This window comes from Aphelocoma coerulescens, unplaced genomic scaffold (assembly GCF_041296385.1).
Source record: "Aphelocoma coerulescens isolate FSJ_1873_10779 unplaced genomic scaffold, UR_Acoe_1.0 HiC_scaffold_128, whole genome shotgun sequence".
Lineage (NCBI taxonomy): Eukaryota > Metazoa > Chordata > Aves > Passeriformes > Corvidae > Aphelocoma > Aphelocoma coerulescens.
In genome coordinates this window covers 315,117-342,295 of record NW_027183483.1, presented here as the reverse complement: position 1 = coordinate 342,295, position 27,179 = coordinate 315,117, and the positions used below count along the sequence as shown (strand labels likewise).

The window sequence follows — 27,179 nt, the reverse complement described above, 5'->3', positions numbered from 1 at the left end:
GAATACACATAGCATTCTTTACCAAATGATACTTACTTTTAATCTTTGATCTGCTTTCTCTTCTGCTTCTCATGCACACTTCCGTATATGCTTACCGATTGTAAGATTTTTGTTAAAAATCTGGGTATGAGTACCCTATCTTTGGCCACTAATGGTTCAAAGTCCATCTTCTATTTTACTCAAGGTTACTTCTTGCTATTATAAAAACTTAAAATATTGTACTTGAATTCCCTAAAGTTATTCAGGATGTCTGAAAATTGGCTATTTGATCATGCTGGCAGTCCATGGGAATTGTTTATTTCCTGTAAAATCCTTTGCCTTCTTGACAGGGCAGGAGAGTATCCACTTTGTTTCCTCACATATGATAGGACAACTTATCTCATTTTCAAATAAGAATCAGTGTGGGCTGTTCTCACAATCTTATCAAGGTACAGAACCAGTGTTTCCATAAATGTAAGCTCTCAAAAGTTTCTGGCTTTTTGACCTATCAGTCTTCAAACAAATATGCTTAGTTTGCTGGGGAATTTGAGCCATATTCTGCTGGGGGTTTTTTTGCTTATCAGTGATCTTCTGAAGTCTGGTTACCCTGCTTTTGTCAACATGTGGAAATCTTTAGCCATGAACAGCTGAATCCTGAACTGTTATCCAGGATTATTCTGTACAGCAGGTCTCAAAGAACTCAAGTTACTGTTAAGTAGGATTTCTTTTTCATATTGCTCCTCAAAACACAAGAACAAGAAGTATTAGTATATACTGAGATTCCTGGAACCTGGAAGTAAGTTTCCTTATTTTTTCACAATAGTACATCTGTGTGCCTGCGCAATGGAAATGTATGTTCTACAAATATATTAGAATTTAATTCTATATTTTCCTTTAAAGGAGGAGAAAATTTTGCAGGACGCATCTCACACTACTGCATTTTTACTGGCATGGACTGGAATGCCCACCAGTTACTATTGGTATTAATCATACTGGGAAATGTAATGATTTTTGTGTAAGAAAAAGGCATCTGATTCCTAGGATTATTGCATTCTCACTAGTCGATATCCTGAAACAGAGAGATGACACTGATTTTTGTTTTTTCCTCGACCTTGTAGATAATCTCTGGAGTGCCTATTCAGAAAAAGGATCAATAGTTGAGAAAAAAGATCAGCCATCAGTTGCTGGATCAGAAGAGTCAAAAATGGGTGGACTTCCTTATGTTTTTACAGACATCATGACCTACTTCACAATGCTTGTAGGGATTTATTTCCCATCTGTGACAGGTAGATACAATTATTTTTCTTGCCTGAGAATGTGTACTTATACCTGGAAAAAAAAATTTCATGTGAAAATTTTTCATTTTCACCAATCTTATTGGTGACTCATTCTGTTGCTAGTTTCTGTGTCCAAGTTTATATACCTAAAACCTTCTGGTGCTAGGGAGACATGGGTCATGGCTGATGACTTTTGGAGGTTATAGGACTTAAACAGGAAATCTGTTTAAGGGCCATTTCTATGTCTGAAAAGAAGGCAAAATCCTTATGGGTTACTAAATGCTTATTCAAAATAAGATGCATACCTTTATAATACTTTAATCTTCAAAGGCATGAGAACAGTTTAATATTCAAATGATTCTGCAGGTATTCAAGCTGCCTGGTTAACTGCCTGGGCTTTGTTTAAATGTCCAATATTTTTTTGCTACACTAACTGTGTAGACTTTTTTGTCAAGCTTAAACTAGTTGTATTTCATTTTCCTCAGCTCACGCTTGACTGAAACAGCCAGACATGTTTTTCTTCTCAAGTCCCAGCTGAAGTAATATCAAGTAACAGAACAGAACTCCAATAAGAAGCTGCAGCACTGTTTGCTAGTATTATCAAGTGGAAGTGTCCCTTTGTATTCATTGTTTGAACCCCACTGCTCCCATTTCTTTACTTCAGATGCTTACCAACATTTCATCATATCTGAACCCATGGTTAATGTTTCATTCCATGGAGTTTGACAGTGTTTTTGCACTGGAGCATCTTGACATTAGCTTCTATGTTTTTGCTTCCAGTGGTCAGGTCAGTTCTAGGAGAGATGGCAGAAATAGTTATTGTATGGGTTTCTTTCCCTCCTATGACAGTATGTTCTACAAAGTACTTCTGTTCTCTTTTTAGATTCACATACATGTGTACATGTGATTTTTCTAACCATTCTTTTTCTTGCCTGCTCTTTTCTTTTTTGCTTCTAAGCTTTTTTTTGTTAGTTTATTGATTTGCTTGCATATGCTATTTTGATGGTCTGTTTAGTAGAAAGTCAGTGCCTTAGGTCACACTGGCTAAAATTGCTAAATCCCTATTAATTTATAACATCCATCCCCAGTATTTTGCTACTCCTTCATTTCAAGAATTATTCTGAGGTTATGCTTGAAAAATATTTTTTTTTAATCTGTCTTTTTACTAACCTTTATAGGATTTGCTTATTCAAGTGGGTAGTAACACAGATTTCTGAATAAAATGAAGCTATAAATTGACTATTTGTGAAGGATTATATTATACTTTTGTAGCCTGCTCCATTGGTAATCCCTGAGTTAAATTTGGCTTAAAATTAGATGTTCATATTCTATTAGTTAGTAACAGGGAGTTATTGCTAATTGTTTTTATGACATAAATTTTGTCTCTTTTTAAGGTATTATGGCAGGTTCAAACAGATCTGGAGATCTAAAGGATGCTCAGAAATCTATTCCTACTGGAACGATTTTGGCTATTTCAACTACATCTTTTATTTGTATCCTTTTTTCTAGTCTACATTTTGTAGGTGTAACAGAATTTTTACCGGAAAGTCGTTAGAGTTCCCTGAGTATAAAATGAATGAAATCTAAACTGAAAAGAAATATTTTATATTTGTCTAAAATATCAGTATTATTTATAAATATTATTAAAATATGTCAAAATTTATTAACAAATATATGTATTCTATATTCTACTAGTGCTTCAAATTCCAATATATAATTGATGGTTTTAGTCAAGCGATCCAACAGTTTTTAGCATTATGTTTCAGTTGGCAGGTGGTTGTTATACTCAGTATAACCAGATCTTAAACCAAACAACCAGCAATTGAAATTGTCGGTCCTTCAAAAACCTAATGTACACAAGTACTTGCTTATTTGTATGAGAAAATACCTGTTCTGTTGCATGATATATGAACTGGCTACTTCCAATACTTCACAAATCGCTATGAGTCGAATACAGTCATGAAGAACATAAACTAAAAAATTGTAGCATGGAAGAACGAAAAAAAACAAACAAAAAGCAACCAGGAAATGCACACACATACTTTCATTGTTGTGGATGTTTTCATTTCATACCTAGGTGAAAAGTGGTGGGGTTTTTTCTATGTGATTTTTTTAGAGAGTAATCTTCCTTCAGTCTCAGTAACAGATCTCTCCTGTATAGTGTTGTTTGGTGCCTGTATAGAAGGTGTGATATTAAGAGATAAGTAAGTCGTATTCAACTTCTAATATTACAGGGAGTATAATCATAAGTTACATTAATAGGACTTATTAATGGCTCTTCTGTGAAATATGCATATGGTATATATTTATTTTGCTTAGGTTAAAACTGGAGGGAAAGCTTGTCTGTTAAACTGAGATGGCTGCAAAAACTGGTCAGGTTACCAGACTGTATGCCTTCAAGAAGCAGAAGCAGAACCTAAGATAAATGTTTGAAGTTGAACCAGCCTAATAAAGTGTCCTTGACAAAGAAACTCATAATTAGTATTTGCAGAACTGATGCATGGGGATAAGGGGATATTACTTTGGGAGAAGTAATAGGCTTTTGAAGACCAATTAAAAAATTTGGGAGTTATGTGACAAGGGGACTTTATAAGACTGCAGTGCACCATCATGATTTCCTCTAGACATATGACTATTTTTTGTTTTAAAATCTCAGTTGTACATCAGGAGTCATCTTGATTTTCAAGCATGTAATTGCCTGACAAATTTAAGGCATAATATGAAGGATGAAGGGAATAAATGTGATGGATATGAGCATGACGAAAATCTCCAGATTTTTATCAATTTCTCCATTAGGAGAAGTTGGTTAAGATGAAATTTTTGTCAGGTTTCACATTTGTTTTCTTGCTGGTGTCTGGTTCTCTTTTCTACTGAGGCCCAGGTTTGCTTTTGGTTGTGGCAGTGGGGTATTGTTTAAAAGGTGGTGAAGTTGATGCTGAGACTACTTATTTCATTAGTCTAGAAGGAAAACCGGAAGTTAAAAGCTGGTTTCTAATCAAACTAATACAAGAAGCAGCAGGTTTCTTCCATGAAAGGCTTTTGACATTGTTTCTCACAGCATCCTCATAGGTAAACTCAAGAAGTGTGGAGAGTAAGGTGGATTGAGAAGTGGCTGACTGGCAAATCCCAGAGGGTCATGGTCAGTGGCAGAGTCTAGTTGGAGGCCTGTGTCCCCCAGGGTTCTATACTGGACCAGTAGTATGCCCTTGTGGCCAAGAAGACCAGTGTAATCCTGGGTTGCACTAGGAGGAAGAGCATTGCCAGCAGGTCGAGGGAGGTGATCCTGCCCCTCTACTCAGCCCTGGTGAGGCAGTATTTGGATTGCTGTGTCCATTTCTGGGCTCCTCAGTACATGAGAGACATGGAGTCCCTGGAGGTCCAGTGGAGGGCTATGAAGATGATAAAGGAATTGGAGCATCTCTCTTACGAGGAAAGGCTGAGGGAACTGGGCCTGTTCAGCCTTACGAAGACACAACTGAGAGGGGACCTCATCAATGTATTTAAGTAAGTAAAGGAGGGGTGCCAAGAAGATGGACCTGGGCTCTTGTCAGTGATGCCAGCCAACAGGACAAGAAGCAATGGGCAGAAACTGATGCACAGGAAGTTCCACGTGAATACAAGGATGAACTTCTTTACTGTGCGGGTGACTGAGCACTGAAACAGATTGTCCAGAGAGCTTGTGGAGTCTCCCTCATTGGAGATATTACAGAACTATCTGGATGCAATCCCATGCAATGTGCTCTGGCATAACTCTGCTTGAGCAGAGAGGTTGGATCAGGTGACCCACTGTGGTCCCTTCCAACCTTACTCGTTCTTTGATTCTGTGATTTTCACTTTAAAATTATATTGCCGCATCAGTGAAAATACCTGGTAATTGTTTCTTCAAAGTAAATATAAAAGTCAAATCAAACTGCCTAGGAAATAGTAAATGAATTCTGAAATAAGAAATTAATGCAGAGCTAATATCTATAAACTCACATTTTTTAAATTTACAGGGCAGAGGGGAAGGGAATTTTCCAAGCTGTTATCTATCATTAGAGCAGGTTGCATAGCAGCAAGAGCCTTGAATCCATGAACTTTCATTTACATTGCTGCCAGTTTTTATGTGGCTGAAATCCATCAGAATAGTAAAGTGTATGGATTTTTAGTCTGGTTTAAAAACTGGGTTTTGAGGCTTTTTTCATTATGATTGTTATGTCTGCAATGGGAAAAAAGTAGGTTGTACATTTTTCTGTTTCTTACATCTCTTCAAGTTATTCCTATCCTGTGTTTAGTTAAAAAAACAGGCATTAGAATTTGAACAAAGAATAAATGTGTAGTTATATAAATCTTGATATAGAAGCACACTATGGGTTTTGTCCTATAATTTTGAGGAGTGTGATTTACATTTTCGTTTCCCCTCTGCTGAAAATATATGTAGTCATGCATCCAAACTTGGGCATAAGCAAGAATTTGAACACTGACTTATTTTATTCACTTTATTGCTGTGTTTCTTGACCCTATTTTAATAGCAGGTCTGAAAAGATAAAAAGCACTTAATTTTTCTTAGTTTTTATCTTTTTTCATTTCTGTAGACTTTTCCTTTTATTTTGGAAAACCTGAACTCATTGGAAAAACATAATAGTGAGATATATATATATATATATATACGGTAGAGATAGCCTTAAAATAAATTTTGGCTGCTTACTAACAACAGTAAGATTGAACTACAAGAACCTTACTTGCTTTTAAAACAAAACTGTCAATTCGAAGGAGGGGTGAGCAAGGAATAACATTTTTGTAGTTTATTCAAGTCATGCCTAAATTAACATTAAGTTAAGTATCAAAAAAAATAGTGGCGGTAGTATTGGATGGGACACTCAGGACTGTGATGAAAGCACCTCTTCCTGACTTCTACCCACTTGTTTGCTGTAGTAAATTAAAAATTGCATCAGGTAGCAAAACAGCCAGAAGATGTGGAAAACTCAAAATCGTTGTGTCTAGTAATTTCTCTGTTTACTTGTTGTCTGTCAGTGTCACACTTTTAAAAGGAAGGGCTAATACTTTTTGTGAATCTCCTGCTTATGCCCCAGGGTATACTTGTATTACTAGTGGAACAGATTTCTGCCATCTAGTTCCTAGCTGTCACAAGAATCTGTAAGATACATATGTACATACTCCTGCTATTGCTGTTAATTCTGAAAAGTTTGCCAAGATATTTGGTAATTGCTACATAACTGCTTAGAGGCAGCACTTAATGTGAAGCAATTTTACTGTCTTTAAAACAGCACGGTAAAGAGAGATTGCTTGGTTGGGAAATCCTATAGTGTGTACTGTAACATAGTGTTTATTGTTAAAAAGTGCTGTTGTCCAAAAACATTGAAATGTGGGTGTTGAAACTATATTAAAAGTTATTTTAATGCTTACTGATTCTTTTTTGTTTTGTTTTAATTATTTTTGTTTCCCCTGTTCTTTCCTAAGGTTTGGAGAAGCAGTTAATGGAAATCTGGTGGTTGGTACACTGGCCTGGCCTTCTCCATGGGTTATTGTGATTGGTTCATTCTTTTCAACATGTGGCGCTGGTCTCCAGAGTCTCACTGGTGCACCCCGGCTGTTGCAGGCCATTGCAAGAGATGGCATTGTACCGTTTATTCAAGTGAGATTTCTTTTGTTCTTGTTGTTACAGTACTTCCAATGTGACTTCTATTTTGACAAAAAAATATGAGGCATTATTTCTGCTGTTCCTGTAGAATGTGAAGAAAAGATTTGGAACTCAGTTCTATTTGTGTAGAATAATAGATCAGGCTATTGTAGGACAAAGTTTGAGCTTCAGTACTTTTGTGCAGTGCAATTTAATTATGTTTGTTCTTACACATGAAAGTTAGTGGTTCCAAACTGAGAATATAGTATTCTATAAATGGAAATAAATGAACTAAGAAGCAACTAATAACTGAAATTCTAGACTCCACGCTGTGTTTACTGCTTGTATTTGTGAACAGTTATTTAATCTCACTATGGAAATGCATAATACTTCTCATATTATGGAGATATAAACCTACTTTTTATTCATTTTTGTAAGGTAAACGAAGTCAGCAAAGATATAACAGTAGAATTCTATCCCACTACTCCAAACATGAAGATTTGTTCCAACACCTCTGTGCATGTTTTAAGAAGAAATAAATCAGATTTTTCTCAAAGTAAGGGAGCTGGCAAACAGAAGATGATGAGAGAATTCTTGCTGGCTGCTTCTGCAAAACCTAAACAACAACACTTGAATTAAAAATTAGTAAATAAGGCTCGGAAAGATAATAGTGTCTGGAGAGTAAAGCTGTGATCTCTATGGTGAAGTTTGGAGTTTGAAAGCTTACCTCAAGACTTGCAAGAGTATCAGTATCTGTAATGGGAAGTAAATACACTAAGTATGCTAGGGTGGAGGGACTGAGTAGTGGTGGAGTTCGATTTGTCAACACAAAGGGGTTATAATGCAATAAGTTGTAAGTGCTGGGTAGTATAGAGAAAGAGAAACAAGAAAAATTTACTTTTGCCTGAAGAAAAAATTTGGTACAGAGAGGGTGACATTATAATTACATGTCTTCAGAGTTAGACTTGAAAGGAGTGAAGAATCAAAAGGAAAAGATTTGTGGTTTGGGAAGTGAGAGAAAGGGAATTGAAGAGAAGCAGTATATTTAAAGAGGGATTTGACACTTGAGGATGCACTTGCAGTTTTGGAGTGATATGGCTACTGCATGGACAATCAAGGAAATGAAAGGAGATTATTATAGAAGCAAGAGTATGACATATTTGAGGAAAAAAAACCAAAATACTTGAAACATGAGTAGAAAAAAGGGGGATTTTAATATAATGGTAGGAAAATTGATGGAGGACAGGAAGCTACAGAAGACAGTATGGAGAATGAATAAGGACTTAATTTCTGTAATTGAATGGAGAAATACAGAAGAGAATAAATACCACTGGAACTTCAGGCAAAGCATTTTGCTATCTGTCACCAGTATAGCTGGATAGAATTCTCCACAAAGGAAATTGCCACATGCAAAATGGTTTTGGGTAGGGCTCTGTGCAGGATCATAGTCTTATCCAAGTCCTCCTTATGTTATTATGTTGATAAGGACTGAATTGACACCTCATTTCTGTGTTACAAAAAATACTGTATTAACTTTTTACTGGGCATAAATTTCTTATCCATATGGTTTTTAATTTATTTAAGAATATTTCAACAACAGCTGCAATAGTACTTTAATGTTATGTAGTCATTGCTTACATTAGTAAGCATATTTAATATTGGAAATATGTGTTCTGCAATTTTAGTTTTGATTTTTCACAGTATAGATTGCATCATTTTCCTTTGTAACCAATGTCTACTTTTAGTTCCAGTTAGAACTAAGTAAGTTAGTTCATGATTTGTACCATGGCTCATAATTGTATAATGAACAGCTTTCCCTAATCTTGAATTGAAATAGATATTTGGTCATGGAAAAGCAAATGGAGAACCAACTTGGGCTCTGCTCCTCACTGCTGGTATTTGTGAAATAGGAATTTTGATAGCCTCATTGGACAGTGTAGCACCAATTCTTTCAATGTAAGTATGAGTGTGGTGTTTTGTGTTCTTAAGTTAAATAGTATTTTATTTTTAAATTAAGTAGGTAATTATTTTTCTTTTTGAAATAATACGTTAGACTTTGTTTTCTAGCAAATTGTATTTCTATTTGATCCCACAGATAATATAAAACAACAAAATGTTTTGGTTGAACTGATTTCTAGGCCCAAAAAATTTTTTCCATGACAGAGGTCTTGAATGCTAATAAAAGTATGTTCCACTTTTAAAAAAACTTGGATTTTCAAATAACAATTACTGCTATTTAAGTAAAGTGCATCTAACAGAGACAGAAAAAACAATTCAACATTTTAGAATATGAATAGAATTTTATTTTATTGACATTGTCCAGAACATGATACCATCTGAGCTACTATAGAAAGAGAAAATCAACTCTGTCCCAGCCAAAAATGATACACCATGATTGTCAGTTATTTGCTGCATTTGTTTCCAAAATACATGTGATACCATATTTTGAGGCCTAATATTCTATAAGTAATCTTAATGTATGTCTTGTGTTCTCTTGGCCACTGTAAACACAGTGCACAGGAAAATGGATCCATTTCTTCCCTTTTTTGGATTCTGTTTACATTTTAAAGCACATTTGTCTAGTACATTTCTTATTAGAAAATGCTCTTCCTTTCTTAACAGGTTTTTCCTTATGTGCTATATGTTTGTAAATCTGGCTTGCGCAGTTCAGACACTTTTGCGAACTCCCAACTGGAGACCTCGTTTCAAGTATTACCACTGGTAGGGAATATTTCTTCATTCAAAAGGGTTAAAACTAACTATACACCCTAAATTGTTGATTTTATTGCAATAATAAAACAAAATCTCCTTTCTGACCTAAATGAGTTAGAGCATAATTTTTTTTCATGTGTTTGGAATAGCACCATAGTAATAACATTAGCCACATGTTTTCATGATCAGTGTAGCTGGTTTGGAAAGGGGTTACAGGATGACATTTTATTCTGCTTATAAGCCAAGAGATCTTCTGTGTGAAAATGGGGATGAAAAACCATAAAATCTGAATTGTGTATATACTTAAGGAGAACTGGTAAAAGTGTTCAGGAAGGTTAGGACAATTTTGATTTTGGTTGTGCAAAAAAATATACAAACCCAAAACTTCTACAGAAAAAAAATCTCTTTCAATATACATCAGTTGGCTCATTGATTATGTGATGACTGGTTTTAAAATATGCTTTGGACATAGCATTTGGTAACTGAAGTCAACCTTTTAAAAAGTGAGTAAAGATCAATAACACAAAAGGTGAAAGTGTGGGGTTTTTGTCTAGTCTTTTTTAATTATGTTAAGAGTTTAAACATTTCAAACTAAGATTGGGAAACTGCTTTATTTTTTTTTTTAACTGTATGTTAAAAGTACATAATTTAATTTAAAGTAATTCTATTGAGAAATTTTACTGCTAATATAACCTTAAATACTAGAGCATTTAGTAGATAAGCTGCTGTGATTTTAGGATGTAAGAGCTGCTTATGATTTTTCCTTTCAAAGAGTTGAGTGAAAATGGAATGTTGCAGTTTTAGCTTTGAAAAAACTTGTTGAATCTGCTCCGTAGTTACATACTAGTTTGACACCTAACCCTCCAGATACATGCATTTGGCAACAATTCATTTTTATATTTTTCTCAGAGACATCCGTGAGGCAGCTGATTCACTGTGTGACTACTTCTAGCCAAAGCAGGTGTTGGAATGTTCAGCTGCAATTGGGATGGCATTTTGTTTTTTGAGCGAAAGTAGAGTCTTAGGTTAATTCAGACATAAAAGAGCGGCTATTATTTATTTAGACTAACTACAAGACTGCTGTGCTCAGAACTGGTAGAAAGCATTCCCTTAGTTTAAAATTTAACTCAATGTACTAAAGAAGCAAACTAAAGGTACCAAACCAAACTTGGGTCTATTGACACTCTGTCGATATAGTCAAAGCTAACTCTAATTTGGAAATTGGGTGAAAATGAATTTGGGAGGTTGTATGTGACTAAAAGTATACACAAAACTGTCCATTTTGAAATTATTTACATCTATACTTGATAATAAGTGTGGGCAAACCAGGCATACAGACTTAAGTCTGGCAATACTTCTGTAATTTTTTCAGCTTAGTCATTCTTTCTTTATAACTTTTAGAAGACTGTTTTCTGTATTCTACTGACTTGTGTTATTGCTGGAGAGACAGACCACAACAGAAGTGAGGAATAGAATTGATGAGTCAAATTGAATTTAAACTAATCAACTATTTTGGTGGAAGTAACAAAGTTGTTTATTACTGTTAGAATTTTTTTAGCATAAATTCAAATCAACAGTAATAAGTGATAATATGTTTTGAAACAGACCTTACTTGGAGGTATTGATAAAGTTTCAACACTGACAAATGTAATAAATCTATTATTATATCTAATTCAGATGTATTATTTATGTCACACAAAGGTTCGGAATGCAGTTTTTTCTTATAAGCTCAAATTGGGACAATGTATTTTTGCTTTTATAGTAGCTAAAAAATAGCCTTTGAAGGAAGAAAGGCCTTTCTGGAAGTTATATAAGAAATTATTTTTGTAGAACATTTGCATGCCTATTTAAAAAAATGGAAAAAAATGGTTTCTTTTAGGACTCTTTCATTCCTGGGGATGAGTTTATGTCTTGCCTTGATGTTCATTTGCTCTTGGTACTATGCTTTGATTGCCATGCTAATCGCAGGATGTATATACAAATACATAGAATATAGAGGGTAAGACCATATATCTTATTTATTCTATATTTAATATCTTTACCACTCAGCAAAAAGCTGTTTTATATGAAAGAGATACAACTGAAGTAATAAAGTTCAGAATATTCTTTGAAACAAGGTAAGATCCTATCTCTGTTAAGGCTTGTAAGTTTTCAGATTTGAATTTCTCTGGAAGCTCTGTTCCAAACTTTTCAACGGCCAGAACTGATAGAAATAAGAACCAATAAGTCTGGGAAACTCTCATTGGAGCAGAGATGATGGTGTAAACTTTTGGCACTTCATGAACATTACCTCTCAATATCAAGCAGCAACTATTACAGAACTGTAAATTATTATTACCTTGTGAAGAAGCTCAAACTCTACTTTTTTTTGGTGTGTGGACTTGATTACTTTCTAGAATTAATCTTTAAATTGCAACATACTTTGCACTGTATGCATTTGTCAAGAGATACCTGTAGGACATGCTGAGCAACGATGAGTCTTAAAGAGCATGCTGTGTTCATAAAAAAAACTTCAAAAAACTAAACCAGCAAACAACACAAAAAAACTCCCCAACTAAACAACATATACAAACACTACAGGAAATTATGATCAGTAAATGTGCATGCTATCCCTTTCTAAGGAAAGATACCTTATGCTGAAAGAAAATAGTAAGATCTTGGAGCAGGAAATTGAAGCTAGGCCACTTGTTTTGATGAGTGATTAAGCACAGCTCTTAAGTGGATCAGCCGGTATAAACTGCTCCACCCTGTGGATTCTCCATCTTTTAATATCTCCATTTCCAGATTAGTTGCTTTCCTGGATTTTAACATCTCAATTTACTGCAGTAATGATAAGGAAATTGATTTCCCAATTTTAGTGAGGAAGTCAGATTAGATGGTAGCAGTTCTGCTTGCCTGTATGTATATAGGCGCATACATAAAATTATGTGTAATTCCAAACTCGTATATAGGTTCTACAAATGTTGGCACATACCAGGACATCTACCTTGTTGAAGGAGATGCTTTGCTAGAGGTAGCAAAGTTCAGAGAGAATTCATGAGGGAAAATTGGAGGGAGGGTGGGCAAGGGAGATGGACCCCTTGCCATTGTAGAATCCATTCTTCTGACCACTTTCAATCACCAATATTCTAATATTGGAATTAAAAGGACTGGAAAATGTAGGGAGATTGAAAGTGGTCAGGAGAATAGATGGAGCTTCAGACTTTCTGGGAGAGAAGCTGGGAAGGAAAGAAAGTGGAGAAGGCTGTAGTGGTGGTGCTGACGGCAAGATAGGTTACTAATCCATGTGAAGTCAAGTTTCACTTACTAATTTTGCTGCTTTAAAATAATTCCTTTTAACTATCCTTCACTTATTCATTCTAGTGCTAAAAGGCAACTTAAGTAGCTCTCACCATTACAAAAATGCTTTTGAAGTATGAATAAACTAGACCATAGTAAATATTTATAAACACAGAAAAAATTACCTTGAAAGGACCTGAAACTGCTTCACCTTGGTTAGTCTTCAGTCTTGATTTAAATCTGCAAGACAAGGTTTTTTCATGCATTCATGCAAAAAAAAAAGGATCATTTTTTACATCCATTATCCTCCACATGAGAAAAAGTATTTGATTTGTATAAATAAGTGGGACCCTGTTAACTGAATCTCTTTTGTATCCTGAAGAGCGGAAAAAGAATGGGGTGATGGAATCCGAGGATTGTCTCTGAATGCAGCTCGCTATGCTTTGCTTCGTGTTGAAGACGGTCCTCCTCACACCAAGAACTGGAGGTAGAGTCCTATGTTTTTCAGGATCGCATAATTCTTGAAATATGTAAATATATTGGGAATACTTCTAGTAAAGCAGTGAAGTAAAGACAGAGTGAAATTCACCATTAAAATAATGTTTTAACTTGGGCATGGCAATGATGTCATTGCAATACTACTATTTTACTGAAATGGAATGTGACTTGTGGTCAGCATCTAATCAACTTTGCTAGAAGTATGGGCAAACTAACTAGAACTTAAATCCATATGGTGTTGACATGGTTTGCAAAAGTGCAGAAGATTTGAAATGTTTGATTATTTATAGACTTTTCATACTCAAACAAAGCGTTATCTTTGAATCTCACTGTCTCTACAGAAGAAACACTGTACTTCCATAGGTGCAATTTTTTTTTTTTTTGCTTCTGTATATGTTCCCTCTGAAATACATTGTACAAATCTACAGAGGACCCTTTATTTGTTTAAATTCATTTTTGTGGTATACTTTTTATATAGCTTCATTCAATAGTAGCACTTTCTAAATTGCTTAGATACCATTAAAATAAAATCTCACGTTTTACTGTAATGGCGTTAGATGTTCACTACTATTTTTGCAATATATTTTTTTTACTTGTTAAACTCAATTCTCCTCAAAGCCAACATAAAAAATTACTTAACATTTAAAAACGAAAGACATTTGCACATTGTAATTTCTGATGAATGTAATGTGATACTTTAATTCTTGTCACTGCTCAGTGATAGTATCACAGAGTGCATGCACATGCAATGTTCTGTTGTCCATCAGTATAGTGGCATTGTTTTACCATTTGTCCTGTGACTGATGAACTTGGCATCTCAGAGACACCAATGTAATGTAGTGTTGACAATCCTGTTAAATATTTGACTGCTTCAGTTCCAAATGACTTACCTTTCTATTGTGTCAATGTAATTGCTAGAACCGAACCATCTTGTTACAACTTAAACTGTGCTAGTCTTGAGGTAGGAAGTATGATCCAACTCTTCATCAGTCTTTTGAATTCGTAGCAATTGGAAATGTATAAATGTTGGTTTGGGAAAAATAAGTAGATTGAATATTGATTAAAGGAAATAGAATGCATTCTCATCTAGTATGCAGTTGAAACTGAACTTCAAGTACTTTTGGTGTGATTAAGGGGTTGACTGTCCTTTTGGATGGATCTACGCAGGTAGAGGAATGGGTCGTTAAGAACATCATGAAAATCCAGAAGGATAACTGCAAGTTCAGTACCCGGCACAGGCATATTCAGAGCAGTGATACAAGACTGAGAAGCTGCTCTAGTAAAAAGGACCTGTGGTTCCCAGTAGATAGAAATCCAGCAGCATGTCTTGGCAATGACACGCTGGACAGCATTGGCAGCAGGATAGATAGTCCATTGAGAAGTAAATATACTGGGAGCACTCATTAGAATACATTTAGAATATTTCTTCCATGTTTAGGTGCTGTGGTGTAGGAATGACATAAACTCCAGTAGATACAACCACAGATCATGGTTGGAGCACAAGAGCATATTTCCTCTGGGGAGAGGCTGAGGGGAGCTATGCTTATTCTGCTTGGAGGAGGCTGAAGAGGAGCGTAAAAGATGTTATAACTGACTTATAAATATTTAAAACCTAAAAGAAGGTTACTAAGAAGATGGAGTCAGATTCCCTACAACAGATTAGGGTAGAAGAGTGAGAGAACATGATAAAATAATTAAGCATTGAATAGGTGATCCGGAGGAGATATGTCTGTTTCTAGAGGTTTTCCAAATCCAACTGATTGGAGCAGTAAACAATGTGGTGTGCATTCAGTGTTTAGTCATTTCAAGCAGCAGGTTGCACCAGATGACATTGGAAGGGTAAAATAACTGTGATTTTATAATTTTCTATGTAAAGCTGGTCTTTAAGAGAGCTTTTCAAAATGACGTTATGGTGGCTTATGTAGTTATTCTGTACCTGAACTGTTGTTGCTATTGCAAATTATGGCTTACCTACTTAGTAGTTGACTGTTTTCCATTGAATTAAGCAATTAATCTGCATTTTATTAATTGTTAATTTTAATTTTCCAGTTCTTCCTGATGAATGTGTGTGTGTGCACTTAACTTTTTTTTTTCCTTTGTTTGGCAGACCTCAACTTTTGGTCTTGTTAAACTTGGATAATGAGCAGTTAGTGAAACACCCAAGATTGCTTTCTTTTACTTCTCAGTTGAAGGCTGGTAAAGGACTGACTATTGTGGGTTCTGTGCTTCAGGGAATCTACTTAGATAAATGTACAGAAACTCAGAAAGCTGAAGAGGTATGTAAAAGAGAGCTTGCAAATACTTGTAATTTACCTTAGTATTTAAATGTTGAATCTGGATCTGGGTAACTCACACATTGAATTAGAACAGACTGTTGTAAAATATTGAATAAAACATCTATTTTTGCTATCAGCGCAATCAATGATTGTAAAAAAAGAATGGATTGGTGTATGTAGCAAAATGTTTTATAAAATTTTCCAGTAGGATGAGGCAATACTGATACTTCCTAGCTTTTTCTTTAATATTGAGAGCCTACAATCAAATTACATTAAATAAAAAACAAACTACTCAAGTTTTAACAAATTACCTTATAAAGAAAACAGAATATATTTAACAAAAAAATTAATGTTTAACTAATAAATGCAAATGCTTGGCATAATATCATCCTCATGATGTGATTTTCTACAGTCTTCTAGCAATACATAAGAGAATTAGGATTAGGCACAGACTTTGCCAGAATACTGTGAACAAGATCCTTCTTGAGATCCTTTGTTTTATCTTTCTATCTATCCCATATCTCCAGAAGAAGTAGGATGGGTAGGAAAAAATAGTAAGTTGTCATAGAATTTAAAATTATATCCAACTGTGCTTACAAACACAATTGAATTGAATTTCAATGTTTCTTTAGTAATAATAATTTTATTTACTGGCCTATGCAAACTCGCCTACTCCTATCTTTTTAGAGTGGGGAAACATTTGGAGAAAGTACCATGTTTCCTGTATTGTATTGAAATGTCCAAAAGTAGGTTTTGATTGCCATTGTATCTTCCAAATTGGTTAATTTCTGCAGTGTGGTTCGAAAGAGTACCAGTTGATATGTCTACCATTTTGATCCAAATAGTCTTCAAAGCTGTGTAAAAACACCTGTGATTTTTTCAGACATGGTATCTCTTAAATAGATGGGCATTTAAAATCTTGAAATGGACTAGCTAACATAGCCAACTGCCCATTTCCTCCCAGTTTTCTTTTTTTTTCTCTTGGTATTCAGGTTTATCCATAGTGGGTTTTAAAATAACAAAGTAAAAAGACAGATGACCTATTTGACATCACATGAAAAAGTTCTAAGAGACCATTTAACTTGAAAACAAGTTGAAAAGTCTAGCAATGCTATATTGTAAAAGTAGTTGTTACTAAGCTGTTGCTATCATCAGGTGTGAGTAGAAAACAAGATGAAGAATACAAAATCAGGCCTATGAAGTAAAACAGAAAAAACCCTTTAAACAGAAATTGTTTACCCACAAGAATTTGAAATGTTATCTGTAGATGGCCTAACTTAGCTATTTTTCTGAGAGGTGGAAAATTAATGAGTTTAAGGAAGGCCTAATCCATGAGTTCTCTAGCAAGTCAGACCTGGTGTTAAGATTCAGGAAACTACTGCTTTTAAAATGGAAATGAAGATGAATTGTAAAAGTTCTAGCATCTGGAGGCCTCATTGATTCTGGAAAATTTAAACTGGAAAGTGTTTCTAGGAGACCTGTAGGAAATAAGGGATTCTTCTGTCTGTCTTTAAAAAAAAAGCATCTATTTACACTGATAAACCCTCACAGATATTTGCACAGACATACTGGTTAGCTTTGCTAGCAAATTCTCTGAAGACTCTTTTTTCTCTATTAAATGGAGTTTCTGATGTGAAGCCACACTGAGGCAGTGATCCAATCTGTTCCTGATGATTTTTGACAGATTTTGGTTTTTGTAAAATTCAAAATATTGATATATTAGTTCTTCCTTCTGAAACATGTTGATCTCCACACGAGTCACTGATAATGATGGAGGAGTTCAAAGTTATTTAATCAGAAAATAATAAATGCCAAAGCTCATGTTCCCTAGTCAAGCTTGATATTGGTTTGAATGCTTCTTTTAAATTACCTGGTTATGTGTCTTCATGTTTGTCAGTGTTTAAATGGAGGAGAGCCATGTTGAAATTAAAGGGGTGTGGTGTATTTAATCTGGTCTGTTTATCTTGTCATTATTGGACAGTGCCTCCAAGTGTCTCCTGCACATCTGTTTTTCCATTTTGGGAGCTGATAAATAATCAGCCTCTTAATGTCAAAGGTTTTTAAGGAACTTTGGCAGCCTCTTCTTCTTAAGTACTTGGCATCACACTTCCAAACCCTTCCAATTCCAAAAGAAAGGACTGATCATTCCAACCATATGTTGTTTTGTCAGACAGTGGTTTTGACTTTACCTGAAGCAGTGTTGCTTTATTTATCTATGTGTTTTTACTCATGTCTTGTTCATTCTTCTTTGGAAATAAAAGGCTGAATAATTAAAATAATGAAAAAACTGTGTGGTGTCTTCTGGGGAGGTAGCAATTTGGACTCTAGTTCTCATAGAATCATGTTTACTCTTTTGGAATTAGTGATTTCTTCATGTTGGTTATACATTGTTGATAAAGTTTTTCTATTATTTAATGCTGTTATTCCGTCTGGTGTTAATTATCAGTGTTGATGATTTGTATTTCCCTGTGTGTAATTTTCCTATTGCAGAATGTTAAGGCCTTAATGGGAGTAGAAAAGACTAAAGGATTTTGCCAGATTGTGGTGTCTCCTAACTTTAGAGATGGAATATCCTATTTGATTCAGTCAGCTGGTCTAGGAGGGATGAAGCACAACACGGTCCTGATGGCATGGCCACAGTCGTGGAAGCAGACAGAAAATCGTTTCTCGTGGAAACATTTTGTTGGTATGTGTTTATTGACCTTCTCATTTGCATTTGTAATTCAGCTGTGTAACTAATGTAGTTGCTGTGTGGAGGAAATGTGCTACTGAACATGTGGTGGACAATTGAATACTTCTCCATATCTGATTTCATCTGGAGTGGGTTTTCTCAGCCCTCTTCAACCATGGCATTGCTTTTTCATCTTCTAACCAGGTTGGTCACTATAATCAGTGTCATGGTTTAGGAATGCTACTCAGCAATTCAGTGCTCCCACTGAGACTTTCCAAATCACACTGCTGCTTGCTTGCCCCTCTTCCTCTTTCCCACCCCCCTTGTGCTGGGTTGGAGAGAAAAATTGGAGGCACAGAAGGTAATGATCACAGGTTGAGATAAGAACAATTTACTGGAAAAAGCAATGATATAAGAAAATGAACAGTAAGAGCAACAGCGCTAATAACAAAAAGTATACAAAAGAGAGAGTGATTCACATGCAAAAACGTCCACCGTGGAGCTTGCCTCAACCACAGCCATGCCACCCCAACCACTCCCTCTGGCTCAGAACCATGCCAGCCAGCCATTCCTTCTGGCTTTGAACCAGTGCCATGCTTATTCAACCAGAAGAAGCCCCTTCTCCTTGGAAGAGACTCCCTTACCCTGGCAATGACCTGAGGTGGTATAGAATTACCTCTGGGTAATTACCTGATGCCCCCTCCTGGCTGTTGCAAAAATTAACCCTGTCCTGGCCAGAATCAAAACATTATCCACTCCTTATTCTATACCATTTATGTCATGCCCAGATCCTACACCTTCCAACTAATATATATATGTATACATACACATGAACAAGTATCATTTCCACAGTCAATATCCATTCCTCCAAGATGTCTCTTGAGTTCATTTAGTCCATGACTGTGGGTTCTATCTGTCCTAGGTGTCTTCCAGGGCAGGAGGGCTGGTTGCAAGCTGCATCAGGAGCTCACGACTGGTGTATCTATAGTAGTCCATACTTATTGTCCGTGGTTAAGTCCACTTCTCAATCACAGGCCCATCAGTATCTTGCATCTCTTTCCTGATGACCTAAGATACCATGGGCCCACTGAGCCAGAAATAATTCAGCCTATGTTGCCAGTCCACATCCACCTGAGAGACTTCATTCTTGGCTGCCCAATGCACTTGTCTGTTGTTGCGATGTTGTTTGATAGCATGACTTTGGGGTGTGTATGCATCTACACAGCATGCTTTTACAGCCACCTTCTCTACCCAGGCAGCGATGTCTTAGCACAATTCAGCAGACCCGGTGGCTTTGCCTCTGTGCTGCCAGTAGGTCATTTTCTATAGTTCTAGCCACTGCTACAGAGCATTTACTTAAAGCCAGCTGGATGGCATTCAGCTCCACAACCTGATTTGATCCACCTTGTCCCTCAATAGCTTCTGTGACTCAGCACATAGGACTCCATGGAGCAGCTTTCCATTTTCCATGTATTCCTACAATATGACAGGGACTATCAGTAAAGAGAACATAACACCTTTCATTTTCCAGTAGCTGATTATATGGTGGGGCCTCCTCAGCAGGTGTCATCTTTTCCTCCTCTGATGTTAGTATGAAATTTTCAACTTTGGACTAGTTTGTGATGACTTCCAAGATCCCTGTGTAATTGGGGTTTCCTCTTCAAGCTTGCTGTGTGATCAGCGTGACCCACTTACTCCATGTAACGTCAGTGGCATGATGTATGGAAAGGATTCTCCCTTTGAATATCTAGTCCAGCACTGGCATTCAGGATGCCAGGAGGAGCTGTACTTTAGTGCCAATCACTTCTGAAGAAGCTTGAATCCCTTTATAATATCCAGTTATAATGCCAGTAGCCCTTTTTCAGATGATCTTCATGTTGTTGGAGTCAGATATCTGCCTGAAGCACTGTTTGTTCTCCTTTCATTGACATCAGTGCCAATGAGTTGGCATACAATGATGGCATACACTGTACAAATTTCTGCCATGTGGATTGTGTACAATGAGCCTCATCTGGATCTACAGGGGACTGTTTGTTATTTGAATCCCTATGGATTACCTTCAGCACAGCTAATTCTCTCAGGTACTGGATACCTTTCTCCATGGTGGTCCACCTGCTTGGGCGCAGTGCTAGGTCATCCTTGTGAAAATACCTTTCCTTCATGCTTGACAGCAGTTGCCTCCAGAGGCTGCGTTTCTGTCTTCTTCCCAATCCCCTTGCCAGTGCTGGCATCCCAAGTCTGGGATCCCAGTTGCTTGGCTTCACTACCATGTAGTTGCACATCAGCAGCAATATCCCAGCATCAGAGCAGCTAAGTCACTAGGGGCTCACCCAACTGGTGGCTGAAATTTTTTTTGCAGATCTCACAGCTCACCTGGAGATAGGGATTGGGTGATTATCTCTGGTCCTGCCTGTTCCTCCTCTTGTGAGGGCCTGCCTTCCTCTTCATACCTCACTAAGTGAACTGATTTTGTCTTGGATTTCTTTTTCTATATAGGGGCAACTGCTACTGGCACAGGTTGTTCCTCTGGTTCAGCTGCAGTTTGAGTGGCTACAGTGCCTGTCAGTCTGCTTTCCTCCTCTTCCCCCTGAGACTGCTTTCTAGTATCAAGGAATGCACAGTAAATAGTAGCCAGGGCCCAGCACGCTGCAAAACTTCACACCTCCCTGGAATTGCTGCAGCATTTTTCCTTCAAGTATTCTGTCACTTTACCAGGGTCCTGTAGTTGTTCAGGAGTGACGTTCCAAACCATTGGAGCACAATAATCCTTCAAAAGCTGGCCCATTTTCTCCCACCTTCCATGTCACTCATGACCCTTGGGGCAGATCTCTGAATAACGTCCCTAGAAAACTCCTTCACTCTAAACATGGTGTAGACTGAGGACACATGGCAGGCTTACCACCAAAAATATTATTTCCTTAACATCTAAACAGAATTCAGATTCTCAAAATGTAACAGGCTGAAGGGCGTGGAAAAGGCCAGGAAAAGGGGGTGAAAAGCTGGGGAAAATCATCCTCCCCTGATCTCCCCACAGAGTGTGTATGATTAATAAACATGCAAAGGTAGTGCTCAAGGTTAAGAGTCGGAGAGCAACATTCAAGATACATCCCAAATGACCCTTGACGTTATCATGTCATAAATTGACATCCCAGGGTACATCAGCAAAGAAATCCTGATCCCTCTTGCTACTCTGAAAAATATCATGAGGAGTGCACACAGGAATATATACAGGCTTAGGTAAGACTCCCACATAAACTGACCATGCAACACTGTGACCAGTGGCTCTATACCTAAAATAAAAAATGCCTGGATCAAATTTGTTTCCAACCCGCTCTGGGCAGTCTGTTGTTATCTCAACCCATTGTGCCTTACCTCAGATACCAAATAAAGACTTCTGTGGTTTAGGAATAGTACTCCCCAGTTAAGTGTTCCCACTAACACACTCCAAACCATGCTGCCACTCGCTCACTTTTCCTCTTCCCCTGTGGCTGGTTGGAGAGGAGAATTGGAGGCACAAAAGGTAAAGATAAGAGGTTAAGAACAAGATACTGGATACAGCAACAATGTTAATAACAAAAAGCATACGAAAGAGAGAATGATGCACATGCAAAAATGCTCACCATGGAGCTCCACCTGATTGCAGCCATGCCACCACAACTGTTACAGTGGGGATACTGTAACACGCCTATATCAAACCAGGAGTCCTGTGGAAAAGAAATATATATAGACAGATTCTTGATAGATGTTTCAGAGAGATGTTTATTTCCCCAGCCGCATGGCCGGGCTCTGCCGAGGAACTGTTACAGTCACGGGACCAAGGGTCCTTGCCCGCGCAGGAAACACAAACCAACCAATGGGGAACGAGGCTGACCAGGGGCAGGGAACCCCCGTGTCTCCCCTTAGGGCTACATGGCGGGGGGAGGAGACCCCGACACACAACCACTCCCTTTGCCTTGGAACTGGTGCCACCCAACCACTCCCTCCACCTTGGAATCAGCACCATGTTTATTTGACCAGAAGGAACCCCTTCTCTTGGGAAAATACTCCCCCTTGCTTCCAGCAATGGCATGAAGTGGTGTAGAATAACCGCTGGAACCAAGACACCCAGGTCTTTTGCCAAGACACCTAGGATATTCCTCTTTTGCCTCAGCAAAATCTGGGAGGGTTGAAACTTTTGAATTATAAACAAAAGCAAAATCTGTAAATGAAAACTAGGAGTTCTTGATTAAATGTCTTGTTTTCCCTTACAGATACTGTACGAGAAACAACTGCAGCTCAACAAGCACTTTTGGTGGCTAAAAACATTGACTTATTTCCAACAAATCAAGAACGTTTTACTGAAGGAAATACAGATGTGTGGTGGATTGTTCATGATGGTGGTATGCTGATGTTGCTGCCTTTTCTCCTTCGACAGCACAAGGCAAGGACAACAGAAAATGGCTGGGATTTAGTTTTCTAGCACTGAATGGTTCTAAGCATATCTAATTCAATACTCCTTCACGTTGTTCAAATTATGCATGGTAGTAGCAATCACCGTGTTACAAACTGTTATAATGTATCTTTTTGGTAGGTTTGGAGAAAATGTAAAATGCGTATCTTCACCGTCGCTCAAATGGATGATAATAGTATTCAAATGAAGAAGGATCTTCAGATGTTCTTATACCATCTTAGACTGAATGCTCAAGTGGAAGTTGTTGAAATGGTTTGTTACTAAATATTTTTAAGGTGATACTGGGACTAAACTTGGGAAAACAGATTTAGCTTTTTTCAAATAAAGAGACATTAGCCCAAATACAGAAATTGAAAGATTCCAGACCCACAGAGAACAAGAAGATAAGCATCGTTGTCTTACCGTGTTACAATGCTAGTGTACATGGTGGTGAGTTTAATGGGTTTGTCAAGCAGAGTTTGAGATGTTTGATGTGTTAATTCTTACTTTATTTATGAGGACTAGTCCATAGAGCTGGTTCATTCAGGAAGGAAAAAGCTTGACTTTTTAGCAAGCAGTGAAATGGAAGGCTGAATGTGCTTAATCTAATAAGCTATGACAGATGGTATGGGACAGGATGAACTTGTCCATGTCTCTAACTGCTGGAAGAATACCTCTCTGGAATAAGGAATTCCTAGTCTCAAATGAGAGTTGTTTTTGGCATCACCAGCCTCAGCCAGCACTGAACAGCAAGACAGTATAGCTACAGTTTCACAAGTCAAGGTAGTGACAAAATGAATTTTGTAACTTTTTTCCTTTTCTAAATATGGGTCATAAACTGTTTAAGAGGAAAGGACTAAAGCTATACTCTGTCTAGGTCCACTTTTTTTGGAAACTAAGGATGTAATTTCCAGCACTAAAAGGTGACTAGCATAATGCCCAAAGTAAGGCGCATGGAAAAAAAAAACCAACCAAAACTTCTGCTCATTCTGAAGTGGGATGAAGATGAGTAAACTGGTTCAAAACTTCTACCACCACTAGTTTCTAGAATCACCAGAACTTATTAAAAAGATTTATCATGCTAATCAATCATAAAACAATTTTAGGAATTGTTTTAATTACTTAGGAAAAATTTACATGTGAAAGATTTACTATTCTTTGCTTAGACTACTAAATATGAAAGTCTAAAAAGCTGTGGCATGTACAGTTGAATGAACACAGAGTGCCATAAAAAGGCTCAGCCTTGGTTGGATTTTGAGCAGAAGACAGTATAGAAAGTTGTGCTGGTTTCAGCTGGGGTAGAGTTAATTTTTTTCATGGTGGCTGGTATGGGGCTGTGTTTTGGATTTGTTCTTGATTAAATGTCAGGGTTGGTAATATAGAGATGTTTTTGTTATTGTTGAGCAGGGATTACACAGAGCCAAGATCTTTTCTTCTTTTTGTACTGCCACACTGACAAGGAAGTTAGGGGAGGTTGGGAGGAGACACTGTTGGGACAGATGATCCAAACTGACTAAAGGGATATTCCAGACCATATGACATCATGCTCAATATATAAGGTGGGGAGAAGAGGGAGGAAGGGGGGAATGTTTGCAGTGATGCAGTTTGTCTTCCCAAGTAACCATTATGCATGATGGGGACCTGCCCATGGGAAGCATTGAATTAATTCCTTGTTTTGCTTTGCTTGTGTGCACAGTTTTTGCTTTTCCTATTAAACTGTCTTTATCTCAACTAATGAGTTCTCTAGCTTTTATCCCTCTGATTCTCTCCCAAATCCACTTGTGAGGGAGTGAGTGAGAGTCTGCATGAGCCTTGGTTGCTGGCTAGTGTTAAACCACTACAGAAATACAATTTATTCTTTTCTGCTGTGGGTAATATTTAATTCTGGGAATCTTCCAGAGGATAAGAGATACCTTACAAGTCAGTGACAACACAGGTGACTGCTGTAGATTTTTGTGTTGCATTTTAGTTTTGAGCCAATGTGAGAATATATTTCAGAATTTTTTCCTAATGGCTTCTGTTTATGGACATTTCTCACTGATGCAAGGATAATGTGTTATTTGTGCCTCTGGACAGTTTTTAAGCAAACAAGTGTACACACATGCTTAGGTGGAGGCAATGCAGGCCCAGTTTAAATAACTGCTTTCAACTCTCACTTCGGCAGCCTAGTTGGAACAGAATAGTGGAAAGTCTGTTCCAAGTACCTAAAATTTAGATAAAACAACAATAGTATTGTTACAGTAGGATAGGTCACTGTATGAAATTGCTGTTCGAAGATTAAGTTTTAAGAATGAGGACAGAAGTGATTGATAAATTATATGCTTAGGATTACTCTATTGCCATGAAAACATCCAGGACCACTGAATGAATACAGGTATGAGATACACTGTCTAAATGTTGTTCTTCCAAGTAGTACTTTTCTTCTGGTGTTTCTAATGCCAATTTATTTTGCAGTTTGAAAATGATATTTCTGCGTTCACGTATGAGAAGACACTTATGATGGAACAGCGATCTCAGATGCTAAAACAGATGCAGCTATCAAAGAATGAGAGGGAAAGGGAGGTAGGAACTTTGACTTGACAAGATGTTCTGTGAAAAATCTGAAAGTACTATCTTTGGGCTGTGGCTTCTTATCAGTTTCTAACTAGTTAAGAACTTTCGTAACTGCATTCTGTGTTTCTCTACAACCAGTTTTACTTGTGTGCCAGTTTGGACAAATTTGGAAATATATCCTCTGAGAGAAGGCAGGTTACAACCACCCCTCCCCCCACCAGGCTCAGGAAAAAACTAATTTTCCTCGAAGAAAGTGAAAGAGATAAAAACTATTTATTTAACAAACACACCAGAGAGGATAATAATGCTAAATAGTAAAACCTCTTACTGTGGAGAAAAAAACCTGGGAAAATTTCAGAGTCCTTCCATAGGTAGACTCTCTCTTCCTCCTCAAAGCTGGGACAGGGTGGGGCCCCCTCCTCTAGGGCCTCCACTTCTGTGGAAAAGGTCCCGATGTGTTCTGATGTTGAAACAGTCCAAAAAAGAAGGGGAAAAAAAACCAAAGTCCCAGGAAAGCAAAGTTCAACTCTCTGTCTCTCTTTCTGGAGAAAAAGTAGCTGAAAACTGGCTGAAAACTGGCTGTGAAAGCAAGCAGAGTGCTTCCCTCCACTCTCCCTCTGCTGCCGCAGCTGAACACAGAGAACTGTCTCTATCTCTGCGTCCTTGAAACAAACTGTAAACTGCTTTGAAGAGTTTGCTCATTTTTTTTTTCTCTTCCCCCTCTCAGGCTCAGTTTAAAGGCATAGAAAGGCACGAAATTATTTTCTGGGCATAGGGCAGAGATATGGGATACAACATCATAAAGTCACCCCAAGACAACTTTCAAGGTTAAAGTTACGTGGGAAAAGAAATAATTTTTTATTTAAACAGATTTGAAGAGTTTTCCGGTTCTTGTTGAGTGCAAGTGTTAATTAGCAAAACATTTGAGCATCAGTGTGGAATATATTCACAGCCTTTCCAAACTTGGCATCAGTAGATAAGATTCATGATTATACAACTGGACTGATTAGCTTTGATTGTGATTTGGTTTTAGGATTATAGAATAATTTAGATTGAAAAAGACCTTTAACCTAACACTGCCACATCCACCACTAAACCATGTCCCTAAGTGCCATATCTACATGTTGTTTAAATACCTCCAGTACCTCAACTTCAGCCACCTCCCAGGACAGCCCATTCAAATGCTTGATAACCCTATCCGTGAAGAAATTTTTCCTAATGTTCTATCTAAACTTCCTCTGGTACTACTTAAGGCCATTTCCTCTTGTCCTGTTACTTATTACTGGGGAAAAGAGACCAATCCCCACCTCACTACAACTGTCTTCCAGGTAGTTGAATAGAATGAGAAAGACCTTCCTGAGCCTCCTTTTCTCCATGTTAGAGAAGCCTACCTCCCTCAGCCACTCCTCATATAACTTACAAATACACCATATTACACAATATAATACAAATCTGTTCAAATCGCACTGAATATTTTTTTTAGTTTCTGCATTATTTTGAATGTTTTATGAATCAACTGATTTCTTTCTGGAAGGAAACTTAGGCCAACAAACTATAATCCTGTAGTATCAATATGGAAATGCTGTTTTTGCTGCTCCCCTATCCTTACTATTTTGCATATTTAGTAACAAGCTTCGTTCAGCTGTAATTTTATGAATATTTGTAACTTATAAGTCCTTTCCTTTTGGCTTGTGCTTCTACCCCCTCATATATTCTGCTAACTCTTTCAGTATTATCAAGATTTTTTAGTGATGTAGAAGGTAGTGAATTCTCTGGCTTTGCCATCACAAAAATTATTTCCATCCCACGGCAAATAAGAGAACTCTACTGTGTTTAATTGCTCATTTGTAAAACAGCTAGATTGTTTTTCTTGTGGCTTTTCTTT

General features: G+C 37.1%; 1 protein-coding gene across 1 annotated transcript; it reads left to right on the top strand.

Annotated features, from left to right (window-relative positions):
- The first annotated feature begins 1,102 nt into the window (after positions 1-1,102).
- On the top strand, positions 1,103-25,788 carry LOC138100672 (solute carrier family 12 member 7-like). Its single transcript, XM_068998553.1, has 11 exons — positions 1,103-1,265; positions 2,651-2,749; positions 3,403-3,460; positions 6,717-6,891; positions 8,714-8,832; positions 9,499-9,597; positions 11,468-11,587; positions 13,250-13,354; positions 15,473-15,641; positions 18,132-18,327; positions 22,563-25,788. Exons 1-11 carry the CDS (start codon positions 1,184-1,186, stop codon positions 22,769-22,771), a joined length of 1,431 nt encoding a protein of 476 aa, XP_068854654.1. The 5' UTR covers positions 1,103-1,183; the 3' UTR covers positions 22,772-25,788.
- The last annotated feature ends 1,391 nt before the right edge of the window (positions 25,789-27,179 follow it).